The 18,840-nt window shown below is 37.1% G+C and overlaps 2 protein-coding genes and 1 non-coding gene across 6 annotated transcripts in view; 1 reads left to right on the top strand and 2 right to left on the bottom strand.

Moving 5' to 3' along the window:
* Positions 1 to 5,417, bottom strand: part of HMMR (hyaluronan mediated motility receptor) — a 43,912-nt gene extending 38,495 nt beyond the window's left edge. For both annotated transcript variants that reach the window (XM_077762290.1, XM_077762291.1), the window contains exons 1-3: positions 5,329 to 5,417; positions 1,015 to 1,113; positions 472 to 551 (exon numbers count right to left, since the gene is read on the bottom strand). In XM_077762290.1, the coding sequence (XP_077618416.1) occupies positions 472 to 551; positions 1,015 to 1,113; positions 5,329 to 5,374 (225 nt within the window). In that variant the 5' untranslated portion in view covers positions 5,375 to 5,417. The remainder of the gene's footprint in view (positions 1 to 471; positions 552 to 1,014; positions 1,114 to 5,328) is intronic.
* Positions 5,418 to 5,893: 476 nt separating this feature from the next.
* Positions 5,894 to 13,953, top strand: NUDCD2 (NudC domain containing 2). Of its 3 annotated transcripts, XM_077762293.1 has the most exons (6): positions 5,894 to 6,227; positions 8,561 to 8,609; positions 9,051 to 9,202; positions 11,508 to 11,559; positions 12,887 to 12,911; positions 13,732 to 13,953. In XM_077762293.1, the coding sequence occupies exons 1-6, from the start codon at positions 6,039 to 6,041 to the stop codon at positions 13,862 to 13,864; spliced, it is 600 nt and encodes a 199-aa protein (XP_077618419.1). In that variant the 5' UTR covers positions 5,894 to 6,038; the 3' UTR covers positions 13,865 to 13,953. The 3 variants fall into 3 exon arrangements, with proteins under 3 accessions (XP_077618419.1, XP_077618420.1, XP_077618421.1); XM_077762294.1 differs by lacking the exon at positions 12,887 to 12,911 and having other exon boundaries at positions 5,912 to 6,227; XM_077762295.1 differs by lacking the exons at positions 12,887 to 12,911; positions 13,732 to 13,953 and having other exon boundaries at positions 5,921 to 6,227; positions 11,508 to 12,003.
* TRNAK-CUU (transfer RNA lysine (anticodon CUU)) lies at positions 12,445 to 12,517 on the bottom strand. The gene has a single exon. It is a non-coding gene; the product is annotated as a tRNA-Lys (tRNA).
* Positions 13,954 to 18,840: the final 4,887 nt, after the last annotated feature.

Genomic DNA, 18,840 nt, shown 5'->3' with positions numbered 1-18,840 from the left:
CCATAACACAAAGTTAAGAATTTAGTCTCCCACCACTCCTTGGCAGTGTTTGAGTAGCAAATAAATATCTTTTAGGCATTAGAATGTTTTTTCCTTTTTCTTCACCAAGATTTACCCTTCTGCACAAGTAAGCAAACAAACTAAAACAACTCAAATGATAATCCTAATATATCAAAGTACTGCCTACTTTTTAAAGGTTTACTAGGTGTTAATTTACCTACATAGAGAAATGACTGAAAAGTGGAGACCATTTTGTAGTTCTGAACTCCAGATACATTTAAACAATATATTTAGTAATGATGTAGGCAGAAATATAAATCTTGCTAGCGTCCTAATGTTAATATTTTTTATTAGTTTATAGATTTACCACCTTAATTTATACACTTAACCCATTCTAGTCAAATAAACTAACTTTAAGAAATGTTTTCATGATTTAAGTACTAAACCAGCTGGAATATCAGAGTTCCTCACCTTTAATCCCAAAGTCTTAACTTTTCTTGCTGAAGCAGGCAAGGTAACATCTTTGTCAACATTAAGATTTTGTTGAGATTCTACAATAAAAATATATTGTAAAGATTTTAGTTGGTACTTACATGTTTGAAACACAGACATAATCCAATTTCTAAATTTCTTATTATAAGTGAAGCAGTATAGAGTTATTTTTTCCCTGGCTGTATATGTCCAAGTAATTAGTTGCACAATAGTATTGACACATCTAATACTTTTCTGATTTTCCTAATGTTCCCTGACAGAAGGTTAAGCTGATTACCAGAAGGGAAAATATTTATCTATGTGAGTGTCTTGCTTAGCTTTGCTGGTTATACAACAATGAAATGATCAAAGCATTTTTCTGCAGTTGACTCTTTTGTAAATTCATCAAACAAGAAAATTTAAATATAACTGTAGCTTTGCATTTTTAGAAATACCATGGCATCTTCTAATTTAAATACCGTTATTCATAACTTTAAAACTTATGAGATCATATAACCATTATGTTATTTGGGAATCCATTACCTTTCTGTTTTTTAAATCTTTGTGATTTCTGAAAGGATACTGGTCCTTTCAATACTTCTGAGGTTGTAACATCATAAGCACCTGGAGATGGTGCACAACCTAGAGGAAACATAAAACATTAATTAATATGTAATTTCATGCAACTTATGATCTTAAGTTAAAAACATGTATAATGAGTAATGTAAATGTAAAACGCCCTAGTAAATTGTTTTTTCAGGGGCTCCTGAGTGGCTCAGTCAGTTGAGCATCCGACTTGAGCTCAGGTCACAATCTCATGGTTCGTGAATTTGAGCCCTGCATCACACTTGCTGCTGTAAGCACCAGGCCTGCCTCATAGCCTGTCATCCCTCTCCCTGTGCTCTCCCTCATTCATGCTCTTTCAAAAGTAAAAAAACTAAACATTAAAACAGTTTGCTTTTCCCAAAGTAAAAATGGCACCCATTTGATATTGCAAAACAATGTTTATGTTCTTTATGAAGAACATCATTATCTTCCCAAATGATCTTTATTTCAATGAGTCAAAGGAATATAGGCAACTGAGCAAAACAGCAAAGACAGTCTTGAAATGAACATCATGAAAGAACAAGCAACGTGGCTTTGTTATTAAAGACTGAATGTAAGAAAAAGAATATTTGAGTCAACCTTACTCAAAAAGAATCACTGATGTAATTACCATCAGATTCTAGAAATAATGATCATTTTTATATGTACTGATACAACAAAGATTCCAAATCCTGGGAGCCTTTAGATCTAAATGTTGTCAATAAGGGGTTGAGGTAGTAGATTTCCAATCAGAACAAGGTTCCAAAATGAAGTAAAGAATTCAATGGGATATCTAAAGTAAAGGCAGACTTAGAATCATTAATCTTGGCTAGCTCAGATCTCTCACACTTCACAAACCGTTTTCACCCTGGGGTAAACAGGAAGCTGACAGGGATCTCTCTAAAATCAGTTTAAGGGTCCCCTATCTTAAAGCACCTATGTCATTCATTTGGAATAGGAGTCAGAGGAAGCAGCGCAGACCATATCACATTTTAAATTAACAAGAGACTTTAAAGAAAACTGCCAGCACTACTAGTAGCCTTTTTGGTGCGGTGGGGATGAGTGTACGCAGAACCTCTGGTTATTCTTTGCTCTCTGCTTTTATTTTTTATTAGCAATTTTTTTTATTTGTTTATTTATTTAGAGTGTGAGCAAGCAGGGCAGGGGCAGAAACGGAGAATCCCAAGCAGCTCTACACTGTCAGCACTGAGGCGGATGTGGGGCTTGAACTCACAAATTGTGAGATCATGACCGTAGCTGAAACCAGGAGTCAGACACTTAACCAACTAAGCCACCCAGATGCCCCATAAAAAGTTTTTTTTTTAAAGTTCTAGGCCCAACTTGGGGCTTGAACTTACAACCTTGAGATGAAGAGTCACATGCTCTAACAATTGACCCAGCAAGAATGTTGCTGCTTTTAGCAAGGTTTACGTGGAAAAGTGTCAGAAGCACTGGTCTAGACTTGTCAGAGCAGCTAAAAAATAAAATGCTGTTGAATTCTTGTATTCTGGTTCATCATTAGGTTTACACTCTCAAAAGGGGATATGGGCCAGCAAAGGATGTAATGGCGTAGAGTGACTAAGCAGCATTATGCGAGTTGAGAGCAATTAACATCATACTTAACAAAAACTTCCCCAAAGACCAAAGAATCACATTTCATAGTTATGGGGATTTAGATTCAAGAACTAGGTTGAAATCCAGACTTTGTGAGACTGTAGTATATGCTATTTTCATGCTCCGGGTCTTTTCCTTACTAATGCTTAAATGTACGACATCACAGATACATAGGACTTAACGGGATGGGATATCCTGAGAGATATCACAAGTTTTCCCACACAACTTCTATTTTGATCAACAACGATCGGAAGCTAACAAAGGTGGTCAATACTTGTAAACAAACCAAACATTTTATGTATATGCTTCAAACTTCCAGATGTCTTTATTTTCTATTTCTTCCACCTAGAATAGACAGCCCATCTTCCAGTTTGCCTGGCTAACTCTCACTTACCCTTCAGATCTCAGCCTCTTCCAGTTTTCTCTAAATCCCCAAATCAGGGTGGAAACGTCCCTCCACAGCAGCCTGTGAATAGCGTTCTTATCAAAGAACCTGTCACGTTTGTAATGGCTTTTAATACACTTTTCCTTCTCCTGCCTTAGATAATATACTTATTCATCTTTCAAGTTAGACAAAATTGGTTGAAATTAGAAACTCTCTTGATCATGCCTGTAACCCCAGTATTTGGCTCAGGGTTGAGTTTGGCAGTATGGTGAAGAAAACATAGAAAGTCACTGGGGATGTCAGAATGGGAATAGAGTTTTGTAGTTACCCCAATCAGGGTTCAAATCCAGCTTTGCATGCCAATCAATAGGCATTACTATGTGCCAAGTACTTTCAGTCATAGGGAAAAGATGTGAATAAGAACATTATACTCTCTCATTTTCTAATCCAGCTTTAAGACCCCTGGAAAGTTATTTCCATTCGAGGCTGAATTACCCACTTAGGAATAAGAGTATCTACCTCATAGTTGTTGGGATTATTAGAGTAATAAATCACTACAGTGCTCAAATATGCACAAAGCATCAAATAAATATTATTTCTCCTGAAACTGAAAATCTGAAATATTGTGACATTGGTAAAGCCAATTTAATCTGTTACAAAGAAAATAAAATTCTCCTTAAAAGACACACTGCTGAGAAAACTCAAGAGAAGATTCTTTGAATAGCTAGGAAATAATACATTCCCTGAATCTCTTAATTTAGAAAATATGCTTGAGCTGATCCATTTGTCACTTGGCCTTTGTTTGTGAACAAAGTGATTCTTATTTCTATTTGCATGTTGGCTAACAAGTTTAAGATGTAACAAAGGATCGTTAAAAAGTGTATATTATTGGAGAGCTTTCATGGCTCAGATTATGATCTCACAGCTCCTAAGTTCCAAGCTCCCCATCAGGCTCTGCGCTGACAGCAGAGACTGCTTCAGGTCCTCTGTCTCCCTCTCTCTCTGCCCTCCCCTGCCTGTATGCATGTGCTCTTCCTCTCAAAAATAAATTTAAAACAAAAAATAAACATTATAATGGGTAATGGATAAATCATGGGCTTTGATGTTCAGCCCTAACACACACTTACTGCTCAGTACAGTTACAAAACTCCTCCATTTCCTCAAGTGTACAGTGAGGGCAATATCAGTACCTTTCTCACCTGGCTGTTGGAAAGAGTAAACCAGATCTAATAGGAAAGACCTGAGAACAGTCCCTGCATACAGTTTGTATCTACTGAATGGGTGCCTCACCAACCACACCTGAGTCTTCCTGGTTATTAAGCACTACAGTGGTTAAGAGCACAGGACAGATGGGGCACCTGGGGGGCTCCGTCGGCTAAGTGGCCGACTCTGGCTCAGGTCATGATCTCACTGTTTGTGGGTTCGAGCCCTGTGTCGGGCTCTGTGCTGACAGCTCAGAGCCTGGAGCCTGTTTTGGATCCTGTATCTCCCTCTCTCTCTCTCTCTCTGATCCTCCCCTGCTCGCTCTGTCTCTCTCTCTCTCTCAAAAATAAACATTTAAAAAAAGAAAAAAAAAAGAGCACAGGACAGATTCATGGAGGCCTGGTTTCACGTCCTATTTCTGCTTCTTTGGTTCTGTAACACTGAGCAAATCTGTTTCTTTTTTTCCCAATAAAATAATGAATGACAAGATTATCTCTCAGGAATGTTGGGCAATTACAGAATAATCAATGTAAATAATTAGCATGGTACTATTGATATTACCTGTTCTCAGTAAGTCCTGCTACCATAATTTTACTCATAAACTGCCATTACCAATCAACCTTTTATTTGAGTGGAATATCCAAAAAAAAAAAAAAATTCACAAGTTCATACGAAAAGCGGGAGTCAATATATATTTTTTAAAGTAAGTGAGGCCTTCTGGACTTGACCATCAAATAGCTACTAAACAGCCATATTTATTTATTCCTTCTCCCCATTCTCTTCCCCCTGCTTTAGTTTTTCCTCAGACTAATTGTTTATTGGCTTGTATTGTCCATTTGAATGCAAGCTCCATGGGGCAGGGACTTTGGTTCATTCACCGCTGTAGGCTTCTCACTCTGAACAGTGCTAGGCATGTAGTAAATGCTTCGTATAGATTCCAAAAAAACTAATCAACTGAAGGAGACCCATCCTAGTCCTAATATCGCCTATTAGCCTGTGATGAAGGGAACCGAGAGGGGCAAGGTCGTGACAACATTTCCCATTCCCCAAGCTCCTTTCCCCGTACGCACCAGAAGGGTCATTGAATCGCTTCAGGGGCGCCTTAGGAAAGGACATTCTGACGACCGACTCCACAAACCGAAGGTCCCTAGCGGTCCTCCACAACTTCCTGCTGCCTATCACAGCTTACTGGCTACAAATTCAAATCTCCCCGCTTATTCCCCGCCCACCTTCTCGTCAGCAGGTTTGAAAACCAAAACCCTGAGCACACCAATCCAAGACAGGAACAGCTAAAGAGCATGCGCACCTGGCCTCGCCGAGTCTCATTAGCCGTTCCGTGAGTTCCGGTTAACCAGCCAATAGGAGACTATTACTGCCTCTTCCCTCCCCCACCCCAACCCTTGTCCAATCATTCCTGAGTTACCCAATTGTAGCTTACAGAAGAGCAGCATTTGCGCAAGCGCATTTCATAGCTGAAAAGGTCGCAAGTCCGCCTTTGACGTCATATAGGTGGCAGTGCAGTCAGTTCTAATTTCACTGCTTTCAGCCTACTCCCACTGTTCCTTGGGTAAACTCCCCGGGTTCCAGTTCTTTTAAACCGGCTACTGCCAGGGTCCTAAGTGGCCACTGAAAAGGAAAAAGGAACACTCTGAGGCGTCGCTTACATCCCTGCGCATGTGCAGTGACCTGAGCCGCGAGTTCGGGGCGTGGTCTAAGCGTGGGGACTCCGCGCGTGCGCTCACCTCGCTTCTTGCGGTTGCTGCTGGGAGTCCCCTGGAGTATGTCGGCCCCGTTTGAGGAGCGCAGCGGGGTGGTTCCGTGCGGAACGCCGTGGGGCCAGTGGTACCAGACCTTGGAGGAGGTGTTCATTGAAGTTCAGGTGCCGCCAGGCACTCGTGCCCAGGACATCCAGTGTGGCCTGCAGAGCCGGCATGTGGCGCTGGCCGTGGGTGGTCGCGAGATCCTTAAGGTAGCGGCAAGTAGGGGCTTGGGCTGTTTCTCCCTGGCCTCTAAGTCCCCGAGTCCTAAGGTTCATGGTTTCCATGGAAAGACTTGGAAGGTCGAATGGCTCCTTGCCGGAAAGAGCGATAGCTTAGGCCTAGTTTTGTTCTGGTCGGAGACCCCACTGGTCCTGAGTTGACGTGGAGATTTGAGGAGCCCAGTTTTCTGGCTTTATTTCTCAACCAGATGAAGCTGCTGCTTTTGTTCCTCTGCGGGTCTTCACTTGGATCTTTAGAGGAATAAATGTTTATCGTACATGTATTTTCTTCCAGGCACTGATTTAGGTGCTAAGAGGTCAGAGGTGAACAAGACATAAGTTACTTGCACTTAGGTTATATTCTTGTAGGGAGGCATAATAAAATGAAACTAATAACTGTTTAGGCAGGCACAGGGAAGTAAAGACGGAAATAAAAGATAAGGATATAGGGATGAGGATTCAGAAATGATGTTAGGTGATTAATTTTTTCATCAAAATGAGAAAAAATCTGCTTGTTTGTGGAGTGGTTAAGCAGTCTAGAGGTGTTTGGAGAGAATACCTCTTACTCTCATCATGCTCTTTGGATCTGAGAACTGCTTTTTCCTGGATAAGCTTTATAATTAAATTCAATTACTTTCATTTTTTAAAATATTTATTTCTGAGAGAGAGAGAGAGAGAGAGACAGAGTTGAGTAGGGGAGGGTAGAGAGAGAGGGAGACACAGAATCGGAAATAGGATTCAGGCTCTGAGCTGTCAGCACAGAGCCGGAAGTGGGGCTCAAACCCAAGAACCCATGAGTTCGTGACCTGAGCTGAAGTCGGAAGCTTAACCGACTGAGCCACCCAGACGCCCCATAAATTCACTTACTTTGAAGTTGGACTTCTTTCCCAGATTACATGTTCAAGGTGTTTGATTATAGTATTGTGAAGGGAGATTCCTTGATGTAGGATACCTGGTCTGGGGTTGCTCTAATTTTGTAACCTCGGGCAAGAGATTATTCCCTTTCTATGCCTTCATCCACAAAGTGGTAATTATAGTACCTTTCCGATAGGATTGTTTAGAGCATAAAGAGCTATCCTTGGGAATTAGGAATTTGGGCAAGTGCCTGGTATGTAACCAGAGTACACTACATGCTGGCTACTATTATTTTTTTATGTCTGTGGAAGTGCTTTAAGTGCCTCAGAGAAAAGGAGAGTCATGTGAAAGACATTATGTCGGCTTGAATTTTAATGACCTTTCTGAATAGTGCAATTCATAGTTTTGTGAGTAGTGGTTTAAGATTACAATTCAAATTTCCCTTAGTAATTCTAGTAACTTTACAATTTAGCAGTAACTTCAACTTTAGGATGTTAGATGTACATTTAAACTAGTAGGATTTTTTTCTCACGAGTATTGAAATATGCAAAAATGTGTTTATGTGATGTGTTAATTTCATTTCCTAAAACTTAAATTTGGCAAGTAGCAACAAATCAAAATGGATTTGAGCAGATCCATTCTCTTTGAAACTTAGGTTCTGCTGATTTCTTTCTTAAAACAACAGTTTCATCACAGCTTATCTGAAATCAGAATTATAGTATGTGCTTTAAAATTTTTTGATGCTGGATTGCCCAACAAAGAGATTGAACCAGTTTTTTAACATTTATTTTAAAAGGTGTCATTTCTTAATTTCAGCAGGGAAGCTAGTTCATTTTAATTGATAACGTTAAAGCATTTCAGATATTAATTGCACATTTGGCTACTAAGTGATCAGTAGTATTTATTCATCTAAAAATTAAGGAGCCCTGATCTTTCCTTAGAGAGCCCTGTGTTACCAGAGTAAATACTGCAAACAGTGTAACTAGGATCCATTTCACTTGCTAGGAGGAAAGATAGGGTTGAAAACCTATCAATATGCTGAAATGGTATAAAATTTTTATCTCCCTACTATAACCAACCTAGATAATTAACATCTGGATTAGATAGGAAATTAGCAAAGCTGGGGCACCTGGATGGTCACTTAAGCATCCGACTTTGGCTCAGGTCATGATCTCACAGAATGTGAGTTCAAGCCCTTATCAGGCTCTGTGCTAACAGCTCAGAGCCTGGAAGCCTGGTTTGGATTTTGTGTCTCGCTCTCTCTGACCCTCTCCCACTTACGCTCTGTCTCTCTCTCAAAAATAGAAAAATATTTTAAAAAATAATTTTATTAAAAAAAGGAAATTAGCAAAGTCTTAAATCATGAAAGTCTTATAAAAATTAAATATTTGTGTTTTTAGTATATTGATATTTCATGAACTAAAATAAACATTTTCATTTATTTTTGTATTGAAATGTTTATTTTTCAGGGCAAACTCTTTGATTCTACAATAGCTGATGAGGGAACATGGACTTTAGGTAAGGATGATCTATAATTCTTGGAATCTTCTTAAAAATGAATTTTGTCGGGGCGCCTGGTTGGCTTAGTTGGTTAGGCGTCCAGCTTTAGCTCTGTCATGATCTCACGGTTCCTGGGTTTGAGCCCTGTTTCAGGCTCCGTGCTGACAACAGAGCCTGGAGCCTTCAGATTCTGTGTCTCCCTCCCTCTCTGCTCCTCCCCCACTCCCATGCTGTCTCTCAAAAAATAAAAAATAAGCATTTAAAAACATTTTTTTAAAAGTTAATTTTGTCTTCCCACTTAGTATGTTGTTTCTGTTGTATTAGGTTCTTTGTCCTTGCAGCTTTGGATGATAGAGGGATAGAAATGTATTGAAAATAGTTATATGTCAAGATTATCTAATGGTTTTTGAAAGTATAAAATTTAATATGGTCTCTAATTTCTTTGTGATTTTTGTTTAGAGGACAGAAAAATGGTCCGTATTGTTCTTACAAAGACAAAGAGAGATGCAGCAAATTGTTGGACTTCTCTTCTAGAATCTGAATATGCAGCTGATCCTTGGGTGCAAGACCAAATGCAGAGAAAACTTACTTTAGAAAGATTCCAGAAAGAAGTAAGTAAAAGGAGTATATGAATATGTATTATTAAACATCCTAATATCATAGAAAAATTATTTTTTGAAATTAAAACTCAAATTTGGTTTTAGAAAAATCACAGAGTTCTTTAAGGGAATTTTTAAAGTTAAGTGGTTAGAAAAATTACCCAATGTTTCTTTTTGTGGGTTTTATTTTTTTAGATTTTCTGGGGAGGGTTTTGTTTGCAGTGCCATAATTTATAAGTTTAAATTTACTTAATATACAGCAATAATGCACAAATGAACTCATAAAAATTTAATTAATGTAAACTTACATAGTGTAAAAAAGTGATCAGTTCCTTTCATTAACATCTCCCCATTCCTTGCTTCTGTCTCATTCTTATTTTACTAATATATTGGCTTGCTGCTTTTATTTAACATAAATGCAGGATCACACTACATGTATCGTTTGTGTTGTTTTTTTTCCCTTCTAACGCTTCAGAATGTTTTCTAGTGAGACTGTTTCATCATTAATTAGCTCTTTCCTTTTGATAAGATTTGGATTTTTCTATTTGTATCTATTTCAAACAATGTTCTTTTTGAAACTATTCCAATGTTCCATTTATTTATCTAGGAGAAGAATTACTGCATCAAAGCACTCTTACAGTTTTGTTGGATAATTTCTGTGTATATAATGGTGATTTCCAAGTTTGTAAATCTAGTCTAGACTTTTCTCCCAAATTTTAGATTCACGTTTCTGGTTGCATATTCAGCATCTCCACTTGCCAATCTGACCTATCAGATTCAACATGTTCATCATGAACTCCCTAACTTCCTCCCATACTTGTTATACCTCTAGCCTTCTCATCTTGGTTGATGGAAACTACTTGTTCAGAAATGGGGAATCATCCTCCATTCCTAGCCTTCTCTCTCACACACCCTGTCCAATTTTTAGGAAAACTTACTGGCACTACCTTCTGAGTATATTCAGAATTTGTCCATTTGTTGCCACCAACTTTACAACCACTCTGATCCGGACCACCTGTAATGTCTTGCCTAGATTACTCTAATAGTCTTCTAATGGTTCTCTTGTACCCTTGCCAAGCTACAGTGTTCTCAAAATAGCATACCAGTCCTTTTGAAATGCAAGTCAGAGCACATCGCTTCTCCTCAGAACTCTTTCACTCTAGTAAAAGACAAAGTCTTTTTCCAGCCCTGATCTGATCGGGTCCTCCATGATCTCCCTGATGACTTCTCCTACTGCTGTCTCCTTCAGTCATTCTACCTTAGCCATACTGGCCTTTTTGTATTTTTGAATATTCCAGGCCATTCCTTTTCTGCCCTTCTGACTACAGTTTTCTCTCAAAGCTTGGCTGACTTCTTCATTGTTTTCAAGTCATTGCTCAGTAAAGCATTTTTTGATCTTTGCTCATCCTATTTAAATACTATAATTTCATTTCCCTTACTCTACCCTTTTTGCTTCGCTTCTCTTCGCTTCTCCTCTCTCCTCTCTCCTCTCTCCTCTCTTCAGCACTTGCACCAACTTTTAACACTCTGGATCAGGGGCTGGCAAGCTACGGCCCATGGGTGAAATCTGGCCCACTCCCTGTTCTTGAATAAAGTTATACTGGAATACAGTAATGCTTGTTTGTTTGTTTTCTATTTTCTTTTATACAGCTATACTAGACTTAAGTAGTTATAGCAGAGGCTATATGGCCTTCATAGCCTAGAATATTTACTGCTTGGCTCTTTACAGTAAAGTTTGCCAACACTTGTAGTAGCTAACTTACAGTTTTATTGTTTGTGTCCTTCTGTGAGAATGGCAGCTCCACCAGTGCAGGGATCTTTGTTTTATTCCCTCTTGAATTCCACATGCCTCTAATGATGTCTTCCAAACGGTTGGAAGTCAGTAAACGTTTGTTGAATAAATGAAATGCCCTTCAGAAAGACTAAAGTGTGAGATAGTACTTATTTCGTAGGATTATTATGTGGATTAAATATGTTGATAAATGCATTGCTCTTAGAACACTGGCATGTAGTAAACTCTCAAATGATGCTAATTATTAAAATCTGTTTTCATACTTACATGAAAGTATATGTTTGCTTATACACTTGTCAGCATTTTAATATGTGTATTGATCTTCTAAATATTTGTAGATCTGAAAATTCAGTATACTGTATAGTTTTAAGTTCTATTTTGGTGATTACCGTGAGGTTCGGTGTCTTTTGACATGTGGATTTCCTGTTTTGTCATTTGCTAGTTCATGTCTTTACCATTTCCCTTTTGGGTTACTTAGATTTTTCCTTAACAAATTTATTTTATCATTTTTTTCATGTCTTTTAGAATCCTGGGTTTGACTTCAGTGGAGCAGAAATCTCAGGAAACTACTCTAAAGGTGGACCAGATTTCTCAAATCTTGAGAAATAAACCACTACTGTTTTTTGCTGCAGTCTGGATTTCAGCAGATGTTGCCAACTTAATCAAAGGAACAGATTATGTGGTGGAAGGAAACGTGGATACCTGCAGTTAACAAATTGCAAAATATATTTAACTGGTTCTAAAAATTGTATTCAAATATGATTTACATAGGAAACATCTTAAATACTGTGGAAGCTATTCTACTAAAAGAGAATAACTTTTTTTTGGACTTGTTTTTGTGCTCGGCATGAAGTTTTATATGCTGCATTTTACTAATTTCATATTTAACCTGTATTTTTAATACAAAAAACATTAGGGTATAGATCATGTGAAATGACCGGGTGCCTTCAGGGACAATTACATTTTTCTTTCAATAAGTGTAATGCAGGAATAATGATTAATAAACTTTTGTAAATAGGAATTGTGGACCCCTTTGTCTAAGTATACCAGTTCATACAAGGAATTATATTCCTGAAAAAAAGTTTTAAGAAACGAAAAGTCCACAAATACACTCTGAGTAATGTAATTTTAAGAGTTAATGAAAATTTTTGAAGTAGCATATTATTCCTTGAAAGATGACTGTCAAGAAATTGAAAAATCATTAGAAACCTAACAAAAGGAATAGATTAATGCAAAACAGAAGCGGTAAAGTGAGTGTGGTTATTGAGTGAGTCCTTTGTCAGTGACAGAACGTAGATTATGGTTAATGTTTGTAAGTCAGTGACATAATTTTGCTCTTCAATGATCCAGGCATATAAGTACAAGCTGTCTTAAGATTGTATTTCATTCTTTTTATGTTCTTTAAAATTTAAAAATCTCTCTCTCTATATTTTTTAAAGGTTTTATTTTTAAGTAATCTCTATACCCAACGTGGGGCTTAAACCCACAACCCTGAGATCAAGAGTCTCATGCTCCACCGACTGAGCCAGCCAGGTGCCCCTAAAAATTATTTTAAACAATGCCAAATGTTTAGAAAAGTTACATGTAAAGTACACAAGATTGTTTTCTTCCTGAATTCTTTGTAAGTTTATCATATGATGCTACATCATCTCTGAGTACCTTAGTGTGTATTTCCTGCAAAGGACATGCTCTTACATCACTACAATACAACCATTAAAACCAGGAAATTAGCATTGATAATCCTCATATGTTGATTGCATTCAAGTTTAACTGATTGTCCCAATAATGTCCTATAGAGCAAAAGGATCCAGTCAGAATCATGCCTTGTCTTTAGATTAGTTGTCAGGTGTCTTTGGTTTACTTCAATCTGTAACAAGTCTTCATTTTTTTCTTGACTTTTACAGCCTTGGCACTTTTGAAGATGACAAGGTAGTTTTGTACAATCCCTCATTCTGAGTTTTGTCTTATATTTCTTCTTGATTAGATTCAGGTTATGCATCTTTGGCAGGAGTGTTACAGAAGTAATACCATGTTCTTATTGCATCCTATCATGAGTTAGTAACTTTGATTAGTCCTTTTTTCTGATGGTATTAGGTCACTGAATAAGTGGGGTCTGCCAGTCTTATCCACAGTAAAACTGTTCTTTTTAGGCTTATAATTATTTTGTGGGAAAGTAGTTTCAGAATACTACTTTGTTTTTCATCAGACTTCCAACTATATCTATATGGACTCGTGATTTGCTACTTTATTCAGTGGGTTAAATTCTATTACTACCATTACTGTGATGCTCACAATTTTTCTTGATTTGGCCAGGGGAAGACCATTCTAGGTGACTTCTTGACATGTCCCATCATTATTTGAGTAATTTCTTACTCCCTGCATGAGATACACCAGGCTTATGGTTTCCCTGCCGTAGCTCAAGAAAAAGCCATGTTTTTTTTTTTTTTTTTTTTTTAATGTGCCCTGGTTCTTTTAAATGGAGGATGTTATTTAGAAGCCAAGATTGTGTGCTAGTGAGCAATTGCTGTTGGTATGTGTATATGTTGCTTATATGTATCTACATTTCTATATGTATGTTGAAAACCATGAGTTCACACACTTTCATATTTAATCCCATGGGGTTCATTTTTCTTTTCTCCCTTTCTATAAAACAATAACACCAAGAAGCCTGATTCCTATTATCCTTAATATGTTTGTTTCCCTATTCTAGGTCGTCTCCTCACATGAATTCCTTCTTTATTCTTCTCAGGCTCCAACACCCTTCTCCAAGCAGGGATGTCTTCATCTGCTTGCACCTGAACATATCCCATTGTGGACCAGTGCAGCCCATCCATACCCTTTGTCAGAATGTCTGCCTTGTTCACTTTACCCAGTTACTTTAGGAATGAATTGTTGGGGAAGAGGCTTTTTTCTTTTAATTGGCTTCTTGACATTTAAAAAAAATCCTTTTTTGAATAAACAGTAAATTTAACTCTCCTGTTCATAATTGTGTGAATTTTTTTAAAAAAATATGTGTTTTGAGAGATAAATAGCAAACAAGCAGGGGAGGGACAGAGAGAGAGGGAGACAGAACCCTGAGCAGGTCCATACTGTTAATGCAGAGCCCGATTCAGGGCTCGAACTCAGGAACCATGAGATCATGACCTGACTGAAATCAAGAGTTAAATGCTTAACCGACTGAGCCACCCAGGTGCTCCTGTAGTTTTGTGAATTTTTAACATGTAGATTCTGTTCATAAGTTTTGTGAATTTTAACATGTAGAGTGTAAGCACCTCTTAAATCAGGAGATTGAACTCTGTGCCTCACATTGGGCTCAAACTCATGACCCTGAGATCAAGTAGATCCATCCTTTACTGACTGAGACAGCCATCCACCCCAAGAGGTTAGTTTAATCAGCAGAAAAACAATGCTCTTCTTTGTAGTTATACCCCACTCCTAGCCTCAGACCCTGGCAACCACTGAATAGGACTGTCTCTAGTTTTGTCTTTTCAAGAATGTTACAGCAATGGAATCCTATGTAATACTAAAAAAAAAAAACCAGCTTTATTGAAAAATAATCCACATACTGTACATTTCACCCAGTGAAAGTATATAATTCGGAGGCGCCGGGGTGGCTCAGTGGTTAAGCGACCGACCTCGGCTCAGGTCATGATTTCTGCATTTGTGAGTTCGAGCCCCACATCGGGCTCTGTGCTGACAGCTCAGAGCCTGGAGCCTGCTCTGAATTCTGTGTCTCCCTCTCTCTGCCCCTCCTCTGCTCATGCTCTGTCTCTCAAAAATAAATAAATGTTAAAAAAAAACGAAGTATGTAATGCAATGGTTTTTAGTATGGTCATCATTCAACCTTTACTATAGTCAGTTTTCATTTTCAGCACTTCAAAAAACCTTATACCTTTTAGCTATCAACTCTCCCTTGCCCAAACCGCCAGCCAAGCAACCACTAATATGCTTTCTATCTCATAAATTTCTCTTTTCTAGACATTTCATATACACGGAATCATATGTGGTCTTTTGTTATTGGCTTCTTTCACTGTTTTAGTTGTTCATCCATGTTCTAGTGTGTATTTCTATATGGCTGAATAATACTCCATTGTGTAACTGCCATACACTTATCCATTTGTCAGTTGATGGACATTTGAGAGGTTTCTACCTTTAGGCTATTATTAGTAATAATAGCCAGAACATTCAAGTACAAGTTTTTATGTGTGTGTATATTTTCATTTCTTACCTATAAATAGAATATCAAGTTCTATAGAAATGGTGTGTGATCATTTGAGGAATTTCTAGATTGTTTTCCAAAGTTGCGACACCATTTTACATTCCTACCAGTAGTGTATGAAATTTCTAATATCTCCACATCTTTGCCAACACTTTTTTATATGATTTTTAAAAATTTTAGCCATCCCAGTGGATATGAACTAGTATCATACTGTGTTTTTTTGCGTTTCCCTGATGACTAATAATGTTGAGTATCTTTTTTGTGTGTGCTTATTGGCCATTTATATATCTATATCTTCTTTGGAGAAATGTTTATTCAGATCCTTTGCCCATTTTTAAATTGGGTTATCTTAAGAGTTCTTTATATATTCTGTACACAGTCTCTTATATTGTATATATTTTGTTCTATTGTGTAGGCTTTTTTCACTTTCTTGATGGTGTCTTTTAAAGCATGAATGTTTTTTAATTTTGATGTATTCTAATTCATCATGCTTTTGGTATTGTGTCTAATAACTCTTGGTGCAATCCCAGGATATGAAGACTTTTTTCCAGTGTTTTCTTTTAAAAGTTTTATTGTTGTATGCTTTACATTTAGACCTGTCACTCATTTTAAGTTTTTTTTTTGTATAAACTGTGAAATCTATGTGGAAGTTCATATTTTTGCGTGTGGATGTGCAACTGTTTAAAAATAATTTATTGAAAAGACACTCTATTCTTCATTAAATTGTTTTTGCGCTTTTGTCAAAAATCAATTGCTATTTATATGGGTCTGGTTTTGGTCTTCTGTTGTATTCTATTGATCTATTGTCTGTTCCTTCACAAATAACCACACTGCTTTGATAATCATAGTTTTATGGTCAGTCTTAAAATTGGGTATAAAATTCGTTCAATTTAATTCTTTTTCAAAATTGTTTTGGCTGTTTTAACTTTCTTTGCCTTTCTGTATACAGTTTAGAATCAGCTAGTCTGTATCTACAAGCAAATCCTGCTAGGGTTTTCATTGGAATAGCATAAGTCTTCCAATCCGTGATCATGGGACATCTCTCCATTTAGGAACTTTTTTATTTTAATCATGAGCATTTTGTGATTTTTCAGCTTGTAAAGCATTTTACGTCTTTTGTTAGATTTATTCCTAAGTTTTCATTTTGTGGAGCTGTTGTAGATACATTTTTTGAAATTTCAGTTTTGAAATTGCATATAACTAGTGCATAGAAATGTTTGAATTTTGTTTGTTGACCTTGCATCCTGTGGCCTTGCTAACCTTGCTAACCTTATTTCTAGGAGCTTTTTCTTATGAATTCCTGGGATTTTGTTCAAAAACCACAAACAGGAGGTTTTATTTAATCACTACTCTGTAAGTCTATTTTCTTGTTGTCCCATTGCACTTGCTGGACAAATAGAAGTGGTGGAAGTGGCATCCCCTGTTCTGTTTGGTTTTCAAATTTTGATTTAATTTTCAGATTTTGAACCTGCTTGTATTTTCCCACATCCCAGACTTGGTCATGGTATGTTACTGCAGTTTATGTATCTGGATTTGTTTGTTGAAGATTTTTGTGCCTGCTCATCTGACATATTGGTTGATAGTTTTTGTTTTTGTATTATCTTTATCTTGGTTTGCTACCAGGGTAATGTTAGCCTTATAAAATGAGTTGGGAAGTGATTCTTCTACTTCCTAGGAGATTTGTAGAATTTGTGTTGTCTTCCTTCAGTGTTTTATGGGATTTGCCGGTAGGATTTTAAACAACAAATTCTGTTATAAAAAAAGATTGTTTTAGGTAATCTTTGCACCCACTGTGGGGATCAAACTCCACAACTGCAAGAACAAGAGTCACAGGTTCTACCGACTGAGCCAGCCAGGCACTTGAATTCAGTTTTTTTTTTTTTAAATTTTTAGTTTTTTAAATATTCATTTATTTTTGAGAGAGAGATCATAAGTGGGAGAGGGACAGAGAGAGAGGGGGACACAGAATCCAAAACAGGCTCTAGGCTCTGAGCTTGTCTACACAGAGCCCGATGTGGGTCTTGAACCCACAGACTATGAGATCATGACCTGAGCTGGTCAGACACTTAACCAACTGAGCCACCCAATTTCCCCTCGAATTCAGTTTTTAAAAATAGAATTTACTCAAGTTATCTAGTTAATTTTGTTTTAGTTTACTTAATTTTAGCTAAGGTCTGGTAGTTCATGTCTTTCAAGGAATTGATTGATTTAATCTAACTTCCATGTGCATAGTTGGTTGTGTTCGGTCCTGAGTGTCCCTTTAACATAGTGGTACCTCTTTCAGGCCTGAGATTGGTCATTTACGTCCTGTCAGTCTTGCTAGAGATTTGTCAATTTCATTTTTTTTTTTTAAAGAACTAGTTTTTGGTTTTGTTGCTATTCCTTATTGTTTTCAGTTTCATTGATCAAAAAAAATTTTTTTAATGTTTTATTTCTGAGAGAGAGACAGCATGAGAAAGGGAGGGTCAGAGAGAGAAGGAGACACAGAGTCAGAAGCAGGCTACAGGCTCTGAGCTAGCTGTCAGCACAAAGCCCGACATGGGGCTCGAACCCATGAACTGTGAGATCATGACCTGAGCTGAAATCGGCTGCCCAACTGACTGAGCCACCCAGGCGCCCCTCATTGATTTTTTTAACCTCATTTTTTAAATGACCATTTTCCATCTGCTTGCTTTGGGTTTATTCTGCTCTTTTTCTAGTTTCTTTCTCTGGGGGCTTATTGAGACCTTTTATTTTCTTAATAAAGGTAATTGAATTAATAAAAGGGAATTTAATAAAAATAATATGAATTACTCTAGGCACTGGTTTAGCTACATTTCATCATTTTGATATTTTCATTCAGTTCAAAATATTTTACTCCCTTTTGACTTCCCCTTAGAGCCATGAATTATTGAGAAGTCAACTGTTGATTAGTTTCCAAGTATTTGTAGATTTTCCTGTTACTGTTATTGCTTTCTCATTTATGATCAGAGAACATACTTAGTATTTATATTTTACTTAAGAGTTGTTTTATGACCCAGGATATGGCCTGTCTTGGTGAATGTTCCATGTCTATTTGAAAAGAATACTTAAATCTGCTGTTTCAGTTTATGTCAAGTAGATCCAGTTATTTGGTATCATTCAGGTTTTCTATGTTCTTGCTGATTACTATAGATTACTGGTAAGTGTTTGTAAGTCTACAGATGTAATTGAAACTTTGTCCATTTCTCTTTTCAATGCTGTCAGTTTTGGCTTCTTGTATTTTAAGTTCTGATATTAGGTGCACACAAATTTACAATCGCCAAGTCTTCTTGGTAAGTTGATTCTTTTATCATTATTTAGTGATCCTTTTTTTATTTGATTTTAATTGCTCCAAAATCTACTTTGTCAAAAGGATACCAAAAATTGGCATGTCTTTTAAGATTTTATTAAAAAAAAAATTTAATGTATTCTCTACCCCCAGTGTGGGCTCAGAATCATGACCCCAAGATCAAGAGTTGCATGCTGTACTGAGTGAGCCAGACACCCCCTCCCTGCAAATTGGCATCTGTAAATCAAGCTTATTTGACTTAGGTTTACTCATTTTGGCTTATGAAAAATTACAGATTTTATACTTAGTAAGCAATAATACATCTTATAAAAATTATTCTATTAGTATAC

This window comes from Crocuta crocuta, unplaced genomic scaffold, assembly GCF_008692635.1.
Source record: "Crocuta crocuta isolate KB4526 unplaced genomic scaffold, BGI_CrCroc_1.0 scaffold360, whole genome shotgun sequence".
Classification (NCBI taxonomy): domain Eukaryota; kingdom Metazoa; phylum Chordata; class Mammalia; order Carnivora; family Hyaenidae; genus Crocuta; species Crocuta crocuta.
The sequence above is the reverse complement of the archived record's forward strand: the minus strand, read 5'-3'. Positions and strand labels throughout refer to the sequence as shown.

Bases quoted from the DNA above. Each gene is read 5' to 3' on its own strand.
- NUDCD2 (XM_077762293.1), top strand. From the start codon at position 6,039: ATGTCGGCCCCGTTTGAGGAGCGCAGCGGGGTGGTTCCGTGCGGAACG. The intron at 6,228-8,560 runs GTAGCGGCAAGT...TTTATTTTTCAG, and splicing joins GTGGTCGCGAGATCCTTAAG to GGCAAACTCTTTGATTCTAC. The intron at 12,912-13,731 runs GTAGTTTTGTAC...TATTCTTCTCAG, and splicing joins GCACTTTTGAAGATGACAAG to GCTCCAACACCCTTCTCCAA.